This window comes from Cyprinodon variegatus, unplaced genomic scaffold (assembly GCF_000732505.1).
Source record: "Cyprinodon variegatus isolate N-32 unplaced genomic scaffold, C_variegatus-1.0 Scaffold29, whole genome shotgun sequence".
Lineage (NCBI taxonomy): Eukaryota > Metazoa > Chordata > Actinopteri > Cyprinodontiformes > Cyprinodontidae > Cyprinodon > Cyprinodon variegatus.
Genome location: NW_015150482.1, coordinates 507,035 through 518,825, shown reverse-complemented (window position 1 = coordinate 518,825; position 11,791 = coordinate 507,035). Strand labels below are relative to the sequence as shown.

The 11,791-nt window shown below is 37.0% G+C and overlaps 1 protein-coding gene across 1 annotated transcript in view; it reads right to left on the bottom strand.

The window, feature by feature from the left end:
- Positions 1-2,255: 2,255 nt before the first annotated feature.
- LOC107100214 (transmembrane protein 132D-like) overlaps positions 2,256-11,791 on the bottom strand; it is a 37,279-nt gene continuing 27,743 nt past the window's right edge. Inside the window, exons 6-10 of the mRNA XM_015398627.1 lie at positions 10,253-10,461; positions 6,169-6,349; positions 5,935-6,048; positions 5,659-5,850; positions 2,256-4,047 (exon numbers count right to left, since the gene is read on the bottom strand). Of these exons, the coding sequence (XP_015254113.1) occupies positions 2,611-4,047; positions 5,659-5,850; positions 5,935-6,048; positions 6,169-6,349; positions 10,253-10,461 (2,133 nt within the window). The 3' untranslated portion in view covers positions 2,256-2,610. The remainder of the gene's footprint in view (positions 4,048-5,658; positions 5,851-5,934; positions 6,049-6,168; positions 6,350-10,252; positions 10,462-11,791) is intronic.

The following is an 11,791-nucleotide window of genomic DNA, read 5'->3' as shown; positions in this document are numbered from 1 at the left end:
AACGGGTCTCTGCTGCCAAGACACTTCACTAATGCACAGTAATCCTCAAACAAAATGACCCCAATCCTTCAAATCTGTCAACAGGGAAGCTGATGCTGCAGATTAGAGATCCAGCTGCAATGATACCAGGAGATTCAACTCCTTTTTTCCCCTAAACTTTTACATTATTTATAGGTTATATTCCTTATTACATGCAAAGCTCTCCTAAGGGCTGGCATTAGGTCTAAAAATGTAGCAGCTGAATATGAATAAATTGTCTGACTTTAATTATACTTCATATTTCAACACTTAAGAAGCTCCCTTCCTTTTGGTAAACATATTGTTTTATTGGGATTGAATGAGGTGAAAATGTGATAAGGCCAACACACTTAAAAAGATATATGTTTGGCTAATGTCACTGGTGAGAAAGGAATAACATGGAATGGGGAAAAGGAAGATGCTGGCTTCAAATTAAAAGGCAATATAAGGGACATTGTGTTACTGCTTTTTCTACCTAGAATATGTCCATTTTCATTTATCGATGCTGTTAAATTGATGATTTTAAAAATTTCTACAACATTCTTTCGTTTTCTGCTGCCCGTGAAAAAAGAGGCTTAATAAAAAGAAAGACTATACAAAAGAGTCAGGTTTGTTGAGAAACTAGTTAGATTATATTAAAAAGTCTTTTTATCATCACTCTAAATCCATTTGTAGCTGTTTGCATGGAATGATGTGTATTCTGTCACATTCCAAGAACCAAATTCATGTTGTGCATAAAATCAGCTTATCCGGTCGTCTTTAAGCTGCAGACAGTGTTTATTCATCACTGCTCATAGAATGTAATTTTGAGCTGTGCTAACCTTGGAGACACTGGAAGGAGTGAATAAGGAAAGAAGGTGAACTGCGAGTTATCCTAGACCACCAGTATAACATTTCTACAATTCTTTGGGGATGATCTGAGGATAGAAGAAATGATGGGCAATTTCTTTTCTTTTTGTTTTTAATACAGTGCAGGAACACGGAGGCCTAACACTGGTAGGCACATCCAGCATAATGTAGGGGCATTTAAGAGGTATATGACATCAAACTTACTGTAAATTACATTCAGGAGTAAAACACAACTGAATCCGACATAAGCTTCAGACATTTAATCCAAACAATTTATTGTGTCAGAATTACTGCATGGTCTCAGACAAAGCAATTAAATAAAACTTTAAAAGAAAATGTTATACTAGTAGAAATTTATCAGGAAATTGTTCTATAAAAACAGGAAAATCTTAATTAAAAAGGCATCACTTTTGTATTTACAAATGCAAAAATTTCACATGAATATGTATTGCACTTTTTGACATTTTCTCATTTAACTATTTTAAGTACATCCAGAGGACAGACCTGAAGCCTAAACTACAAACATAGACACAGTATGTAATACTAATACAAAACTAGCTTAATTTACCTAAGTCAGGTATATTTACAGTGCAAAATGTTGATTATTGTGCATTTTCCCTTGTCAAATAAATAACTAAATATAAAATGTTGATAGATTGTTTATAATAAAGTAATAATTATATAATTCTCTGTCATATTACAGGTTTTGGTAGCAGAAAGGAGTTATTTACAAGGATGAAGTTGTCTCATACTGCATCCACTCTGATGACTAACAATGTCTAGAACTACTCAGACTATAACTACACAATTGTATAAAAGTAACTAGATATCCATTGTTTATTTTCTGTTTTCTTTTACCAATAAATGTATATATGTGTAAAATACTATACAATAAATATCTATACATACATGACAGACTGTTTTAGAATTATTACACAATAAATATTGACAATATTCTTAAGCCCTATATTCGTACATTGTATAAATTCTTTATGGCCCATTACCTTTTGACATTAAAAATGCTAGCCATCATAATTTTTTTAACATTTCTTGTCAGAACTTGTCTCATGTCATTTAGAAATACAGTGCCTTGTGAAAGTATTCATACCAACTGAAACACATTTTTTCATAATTCAACTGCAAACATTAACGTGCTTATTGTGGGAATTTTATATGAAGGACCAAAGCAGAGTAGTAGAACATTTGTTAGGGTAATGATCCATGGCTTCCAAAATAAAACAAAAAAGTCTGTGAGCCTGTCATCTGCTCGGTAATGGCTTATGATTGCAAGTTCATAAGCCAAAATATACAGTTAGAGAAATAACAGAATAGCCCAAAGTGGATTCACATTAGAATAGCCCTATCAAAAACATGGAAATAAATATTCACAGATGCTATTTATCCAATCTGAGCATGACATATTTTGCAAAAAACAGTGGGCCTCTAGATGTGCAAAGCTGATAGATGTATACTCCAAAAGGGTTGCAATTACAGCCACAACAAAAGGTGGTGCAACAAAGCAATGCATTTCAGAAGCTGAACATAATTTCACACAGCACTTTTTAGAATTCAGTGTTTAAAAATAAAAGAAGCATGAATCCTTTCCACTTCACAATGAAATATATATGAGATTATGGCAGAGATGTTACCAAATGTGGAAAGATCAACAGGTATGAATATTTAAAAGGCACCATATTCCTCCCATGCAAACATAGAGTTTACAGTATGGCCACTTCAGTAAACTCACTGGGGTTCTCCTAATGGTGTCACAACAGGCCAAGGCATGTCAGGTAAAGGTGTCTGGGGATGAGGAGCGGGCTGCTGCTGCGTCTTCTGGTTAGCCCAGTTTAAGTCCACACCATTCTTCTTTAGCGCAGCCAAGTGCTTTATGTCCAGAGTTGTAAAAGTGGTGAACTGGACCTGATTTCTCTTGCTCGTGGGAGAATGCAGAGGTTCACTGCGGTGTGGCCTTGCAAGCAAAGTGGCTGACCTGTTTGCCATAGGGTCTATTGCCTTTGCTTTAAACTGGTGTTGGGAGCTGCTCCTGCAGCGTCCTAATGTAGCGGTTCTTTCTGGGACAGCTGGGGCACTAACAGTTGGCAAAGACCCCTGCAAACCACCGGGACCAATTGAATCTATTGAATGGTGGGACTCAAGGGGGCGGTGAGGCTCACGTTTTAATGTTGAGACTTGAGTCGGAGCAACCGGAGCAACAGGTGTAGTGGTGCTATGACTGTTGCCCCCCATCCAAACCCAGTCATGCTTGTGGTCCTTCGGGTCTGCATGGGGAGCTGGACCTGTCTGTATGGGGGTCTTCTGTTTCCTAAAGCACAGCTTATATGAAGCACAGTTGAGCAGAAAAGCCATAATACCAACACAAGAGACCCCTATCAAGGAATATATGCCAATTTCTAAGTCTGACAGGGCTTTGAATGTTCTGATGATGTCGCTTCCAATTACTTTCGGTGTTTTAGTATTGGGAGTCTCTTTCTCAGGTTTGTCACCTCCAGGAGCATTATAGTTAGAGGATGTATTTGAGTTGTCAAGCATGCTCCCATATTGGTTCTTCTTCCCATCTCTTTTACTGACAAAGCTCACTGTTGGTTTGGCAGTGTTCAACTGTGCATCAGACCATATTTTCTTCATGGTTGTTTGAGTGACCATGCTATTGACACCAGATGCAAAAGCTCCTGTAGGTTTTGTTTTTCCAACCCATACTGGAGGTGTTTGCAAATAGCTGTTTGAAATTGTCGTGGCTGTGCTTTCGACCATAACAGACTGCAGGTTAGTTGTTGGCCTTTTATCCATCACTGTGACATTTTTTTGTGAGGTCATTGCTGTTTCAACTTCACCCGTTGATCCCATATTTTTATTTGCACCTCCTGCTTTATGTCTGCTATTTTGAAAGTTGGTCTTGAGAATTCCTGCCCCCACTGCTAGCTTACTCTTCCTCTTAGACTTCTGGCATTCTTCACAGATCCTCAGCTCCACCCTCACCTGCCTTCCACGGCCTTCACCTTCGCCTTGTGCAACCACAAATGTGGAGAGGGGAGTACGCCGCACAGTGGCCACCCTCTCATCATTGGTGGAAACAGTGAGAGAGTAGACACTCCGGTCAAAAAGCTCCAGTGGAGCAACTGCCCCATCGCTAAACTGAATCCAGCAACTGACCACTGCTTCCTGTAGTAAAACAAAAACAGCGGGAGAGAAAAAAGCATAAACTGAAAAAAGAGTAAATGAGTATGCAAGTCAGGAAGCAAACAAAAGCTTTTTAAATGACATATCATAGAAAACAATAGTGATATCATTTATAATGCAGAATTTAAAACAGAACTTAGTATTCCTGGACAGGTTCCATATATTTCCACATGCCAAGTAGAAATTTTCACTCCTTTATACTTAGATTTAAATGCAAAACATTTCAGGTTGTGCCAAATTTATATTTCTTCAGTGGACAAGCCTTAAATTTAAAGTAAAAAGAAAACTGAGTTAAAAGGTATAATTACAGAGATCTGGAAAGAAGAGGAAGAAAAAAGGATATAGAACTGAGAGATAGGAAACTAGAAAGTTAGGAAAATATAGTAACAAGGGTAGAACAAGGTAGGAAAAGGAGTGGGTGTGCACAACGAAAAGGAAAAATAATGGAGAATGAAAACAGTAAAGGAATAAAGGAAATATATTGAACATTTCTAACAATAGATTAAAGAATGAAGCCTGAAAAAGTTTTCTCTATACCCCCATTGTCTTTTTCATATTGATTCAGACCAAGAAACAACTGGCTATTAAATTGTTTTTCCAAACAGCATACACTTGAATAATTTCTCTTAAAGCATGGAAAAATAAATTTGTTTTTAATCAATTATAATTTATACAATATTATAGCAGATATCCTTCAGCGTTACCAAAAAAGGAGACATTAGGGGTCACATTAGGTACAGAATTAGCCAATCAAGTGACATTACAACGAAATGACCCATTTCCTGTGGCTACTCAGCACTTCTGGGTCACCACAATGCTAACCTATATTTTAGATCTGAATACATCGTGAATTGCCCTGAGGACAACAGCTTGCTATCACAGTCACAATTGGCTGGTCATCCACAGTGGCAGGTTTATTGACTGGGACAGAGAGGCAGTAGCAGTGCAGTGAATGTAAAAGAGAGCCTGCCAGTGACAGGGAGCTGGTTTAAAATGGGCGGACTGCCACAGCTAAATGTGTGAGTGAGCTTTTAACATGATCATCTGTCTGCTTCATCTTGGTCTCTCAGAGCTCTGCAGCTGCTGATCAGGCTCCAAACTTAGAACACATTCATTTTTAAAGAGGCAAAATTTTAGTTCAAATGTGTATCTCTTTCTTTTACTCATGTTACTTTTTTGTACAGGTAATTTTTGGATTAATTTTGATAAAAATGAGCATGTAGGATTCATTTCAATTTCAAGTTAACCATGTATCTTTATTTTTTCTTCATGAAAAAATACTATTACAGAGTAATGTTATTTAGATTGATCTTAGTCAATTTTCATATTTAATTTTAGTCAATTTGTTAGGTTCTAAAGCAAAAGCTCAAATAATTATTTGCTCTGATGCACTGATCAGAGCATAAATGTTGTATGATGATATATGTTATCAAAACACAGACTATGAAATCACCTGTTGTGCTTATGCAGTGCTTCATCCAGGAATTTGAGTTCTGTCATATTTGTTCTCAAAGGGCTACTGTGTTTGCCTACATTATATTCTATCTTGAAGTTTTTACAACAGAAAAGAAACTGAGAATTTAAGTTGTTTACTTGTTTGAGCTCTGTGATTGTCTCCCTCATGGTCGTCGTGGCAACAATACCCCTGTTGCTCTCGGGGCTGAACTGAAGAGACAGAGAGAGTCCGGAAACCAACTGCACCCCTAGTTCTGTCACGCTCACTTTATCATCCATCACCCTAATGCTTCTCTCAGCCAGGACAGACGATGTCAGTGGGGACAACACCTGCAAAGAGAAACACAATCCCTTTCAGACTGCTAAAAAACCCACAACAAATAAGCTGCACACAGAGGTTTGCTGATGCTTTACCTGCAAAACAGTGGTCCCCACGGCCCGTCCTTGCAGTATGATCCCATCTTGCACTTTAGCGATTTCAGGGTTTATTACTTTTAGGTCATTGCGTACAAGATTTGTCACATCTACCTGCAAATTAAAAAATAGAAAACAAAATATTCAATGACTTAAAATGCTGTAACATTCAGAATTAGAATAGTAGCCAACATCTGCAGCCAGGCAGTGTGGGAATGTTTTGTATGTTTTTACCTGCCAATCAGAACCTATAAAGTATTCAACAGACTTCTCTCCAGTAAATGGACTTGGCAGAACCTCAGAATCAGATTGGGCCACAAAGGGCGTGAACACCCTCAATGTCGATAGCTGGTACTGTAACATGCATCCACGGCCCTTCCTCATGTCTTCATCTTCTTCACTATCCCATGTAGATCTGACATACAAAGACAAGAAATAATCAACTAATACTTACAGGGACACTTATGTAGTGAATTTATGATTCTTAACAAATGAGAATATCATTAGAAATAAAATAAAATAAAAAAATTATTTGAATTACTTTTTTTCTTCTTTGTCTACAAAGTGTAATAAAACTGAGAAATGAGAAATACTGTGCCAGGGCTCCTTAGCATAAATTACTGCAATAGAAAGATAAAAAGGTGATCATCCAGTGGCCTTCCTGAGGAGATTAAGGAAGATTTAACATTTTTCTGCATGTCTTTTTCCCCTTTAACTTGTCCTTATTCCGACCAATCTTTTCTGCTTTTTTTAAGTCCTACACTCGGATACAGCTCACAGTAAAAATCCAGGTTTTTACAAGGACTTTTTTGACTTACCCTCTTTGTCATGAGTTTCACTGACTGTCTATTGGACAGAAGGAAAGTAATTCCCTGTGATTGTGCAATATAATATGACAATAACATAATCATTCTGTATTAGAATATTCTTTTGTGGCAAATGTTATATAGTCTCTGTAGTAAACAGGATTAAGAAAAAACATCTGAACTATATAATGTAATAAATGTAAAGTGTCGCTTTTTGAATTCTAGTCTTATTTTGAGTAACATAAGAACACACTGGACAGATTTTTTTTCTTCCCTACCCACATACCCAGAAAAGTTATTTCCACTTGCTTCTAGCATTTTCCAGACAACAGTTGCACAACAAAAACATGCTGTTAATCTGTGAACTTCTGAAGGAAAAATAGCAAAACTCAACAGCATTGCTGTTGCTGCTTTGGAGGCAAAGCACATGTGGAGTGACCTTTTTCCTCAAAATCAATTTAACTTAAATTAACCACAATCCCATGGCTGAGTGGTTTGTTTATATGTGGTAGAGGTTAAGCTGTGAACCTCTCAGCAATGATCATATAATTATCATACACGCAGCTGGTCCTGCCACACGCTGCACCTCAGGTGTGCTGCAGGGTTGATGGAAATGTTTTTACTCTGCAGGCAGAAAGCTTTCGTCAAGTGGTAAAGTCCAAATAAACATCATTACTACTTAGCCTGAGGTCACAGCTTAACATGTGATGGCAATGCTGCCTGAATTAAATCACTCTGACTCAACAACTTTGCACAAAATAGTAACTCTTGGCTAAATACTGTTGTCCAACTTTTGAAGTTTAGTAGCAAAACCTTGGTCTAATACCTGCAAAAATGTTCCTCTGTCTTTTCTTTGGTTTATCATCGTTTTATTGAAACTCTTGTTATTTTCACATGGGAATTATTATATCCACACAACTGTTGCTCTACTTCTATAAAAAGGTTTTGAGCTTTCCAAGTTGCTAAGTACTGAAACATAATCAGTGAGTTTTATTCATACCTTTAACATTCTGTGGCTTATTTTGTGATTTTTATCAATTTTACTTCATTTGCAAAATCTAAAATAAGCCCTTTAGGAAACATGCAGTAATTGACAGAATTATTTTTTTTCTCAATATAACATGTGTACACCTATAAAGTGTTTCAAAACGTCCAATTAAATCTTTAAACGTTTTTCATTCAGAAAGCTATCTATATTTTTTTGTGATTTACTGTAATGTGCACTATTTTTAAAAATCTTTACATAGATTTGGTTTGCATTGCTGTTTAGCCCTCTTACTGAGGTACCCCTAAAAAAATCTTGTGCAACTCTTCTATGAAGAAAATCCGTTATATAACATGAAGTTATGCAACATCATTCCATTCTCCGGCACCTGAAGAGGCACGGTTCTCTTCGTCATCTGAACATTCCTGAACAATAACAGAACTGTAATCTGCCAAGCTATGGCTTCCGATCTGCAAAGACATACTGTAGTGAGGGCTTTTTACCACAAGTAATGTAAGTTTGGGTAAACTTAAACTACATCTTACTCTGAACATACCAAACACATAGTGAAACACCAAAAGGCAGGGAGCTGCAAAGAATCTGGAATACAAGGGAATCCTGCTAGGCTTCAAAATAATTAAGACTGAGGCAGGAGTTTGACTTCAAAAAAGTACTGACCAACCATACAGTCAGATCTACAATAGAATTGTATTGATCAATAAAACAATTTAAAAAATCTAGCTAAGTTTGTCTTTGTTTTAAATGATTTCCTACATTCACAATAAACCCCAAAATGTTTGAAACTTTGACATGACTAATTTTAAAAATAGTTAGGTTGTATAAATAATTTTGTGAGGCTGTCCCATTTCCTATTCAGGAAAATGTTATTGAAATATGAGGTATCTGACCTTCTGTCTGTTTGAATCTGGAGCTCAGTATTGAACTCGGGGGATGAGGATGACAGCCATTATCACAGGATCGGGGGGGGATAATGACTGTACTGTACTTATTGATTAACCGCGACTAACCTTTTACTTTCAGGACATCTGTGGCGTGTCTAATGCTCACTCACTCACTAATGGTTGGCAACATGCAGCTGTGTAAAAAACCCACAGCAGCATTTGCAAATTTGTGAACAGATTCCATTCAAAGTGATTAATATCAATAACAATGGGATTCCTTGAAAATAGGGCAAACTGCCGATTTTATTTTCCAAATTAGGGTTTGAGCAGGTACTTTTTGATTCAATTGGCTCTACTGTAAACAAATCAACTGACAGTCTTTCAGCAAATTTTAGATGCTTTTTTTCTTAACCAACATCTTGTTTTTAATACTCCATCAAAAACTTTGCATTTAAGTTTTATATTTCCAGGCTGTATCTTTCACTTGTCTGTCCATTAATTAAAACAAAAAGCAAAATCTGAAGTGGAAGGGTTTACAAATAAACATATCCAGGTGTCAGAATGGCCAAGTCAAAGTCCAGACCTGAATCCAATCAAGATACTGTGGAAGGAACTGAAAACTGCTGTTCACAAACGCTCTCCATCCAACCTCACTGAGCTTGAGCTGTTTTGCAGGAAGAATGGGCAAAACTTTCTGACTCTCAGTGTGCAAAACTGAGAGAGATACACCCTGAGTGACTTGCAGCTGTAATCACAGCAGAGGTGGTGCTACAATGTATTCACTCAAGGGGGTTAAATAATTTTGCAAACCAATTTTTTCAGTTTTTCATTTAATAAAAAAGTTTGAAAATACCTTCTTAATAATTGCAATTATTTTTTTTGTGGCAAAAGGTTTAAAGGGGGGCTAATACCTTAACCAAAACTGATTTTGAATTCCTATTCGATTTACAACAACTTTACATCATAAAAAGTAAATATTGTGATGTGTAAAAATCTAGCAGAGAAAGGTTGGGCTAATAGGAAATTTATCACAAAAAAATAAGGTCCAATTTGCTTACACTTTAAGCTTCACAGAAACATGATTTGGAAATAATCTGCTTAGCTACTGCATATTAGATGTACACAGGCCTAAAAGTGTTCACTTTTAAGTGGATTTATAGTTTAAAGGAAACTCAAAAAAGCTGTTTTAAAAGCTTAACTACTTAAACCATGCACAATTTATTGTTGCAGAAATAAGTTACATTTTAATTGGGAGTCAGGGACGGTAAATTGGGAAACTTTTGGATCAAACATCAGCGGGGGAGCTCTATACAAATGAACATTGCTGTCTTCAACATTTAGATAGTATTAGGATACTGTTGTTTATACACAGCACTTAGATGTTATGTAATAATAACAATAAAAAATAAGGTGTTTTTCACTGTATGTCAATTTTTAGACAGAAGCTAACCTTTTAAAAATACTATTTAAATCAGACTTAAAAGAAAGAAAAATATCAAATAAGTGTATTTTTTATAATATACATTCCAACCAAACAGTTATGTGCTCCTGGGGGCCCACAAGCAGTCCTGAAGCCCCAGAGCAGCAGTTTAGTTTGGTTATGCCTCAAGCTAGTTCTCCTTTACCTTCTATTGCCAGTTGTGACAGGGACCCTCCAGCCTTTTATTTGGCTAAGCTCAGGGTCAGCGATGTCAATGAGCATGGGCAGGCGGGGCACCCACACACTCATCTCCAGCTGCGAGCTCAGGAAACCGTACGTGAAATTGAGCATCACGCTGCTTTTGCCTTTCGTCTCTTTCCCATTTACGAAAACATAGTTACAGCGTTCTGAGACCTGGAATGACAAAAAGGCAGAAATGCACATAAAATGCTGATTTCAAATGTGCACATGGCATACTTAAATTTAAATGTTGGCTTCACTGTCTTTAGATGTTTTAAAGATTTAAGTGTTTCATGTTTTGTTTTGTTTTTTAAGTGGAGGTTTGCATAAGCAGAACAAGATATCTTGCGATGGAGATGATTAGCCTGGAAACCAAGGAGGGATTTAAAACTCTAGCTGAAAGACAATATGGTTTAAAAAAAAAATTCAAACTTCAAACCAATTTCAGTCTGTTTTCAAAGGGTTTGAATGATTGTGTTTTTCATCTAAAGCTGCTGCTTTAACAGGAAGTAAAATAAGCCCTTCTTTACAGCTGTTCCTGTGATGTCGTTCTGGAAGTGGGAGCCATGCAGGCCCCATCGGCAAGAGCAATGAGGTGAGATACAGCAGTTGGTGTGTTTTATTTCAGATTGGAGGCCTATCTCCACTGCCGCCTCACTTATCTTAACAAACCAGTAGCTCCAGTGGGGTAATTGGAGAGCACTAGACTGGAGAATAGAGTGAAGCAATGGAAAGTGGGTTGTAAAGAGTATGTTTGTGTGTCTGTGTGTGTGTTTGGGGTGGGGGGGGGGTGGATAGGGATGGATAGAACAGGTCAAATTAAAGTCTTGTGGAATTACAGACTGTGGCTGCTATCAAAAGACCATCTCATGTGAAACTCATTGATTGACAGGGTGTGATGTGAGATCTCCAAAGTACTGGTTGAAATCTAACGTGTTCTTCTACAATCCCTTAAGAATATAATTTAGTATGGTGGCTCACAGCGATAAATATTAGTGAATTCGAAAGCTGCATTTGAGTGACTTACATCATTACTGACAAATGTATATGTAATTTGGCTTTAAAACTAAACCCAGGATATCATGTTGCTGATTTGTTTTATGAATATGGCTCACAGCTAATCGAAACCCAGAATTTAGTTTGTTAGATAATTTTAGTATTACAGTAAAACCAATGAAAAATGGACTTTCATTTCCTTTCAATGTTATGACCTAGATAATTATAACCAAGGTCCTCACCAAAGAACATGGCTGATGACAGAGTGCTGATAAGTGGAAGGCAAAACTGTGCTTAAGAAATGGTGCATAACCTAAAGACACATCTGCTTATTTGAGAAGATTGATAATGAAAATCCATTGGCAGACTACAGTGTTTTCACAACAAACCTTTGGAACTCAATGGGCCGGATTTATCAAGATCCAATTTTGCGTGCAGTAATTTGCGCTCGCAAAGTGGAATTTTGCGCGAGGGGCTGAACCATGGTTTGCGGGTGATTTAACAAGAG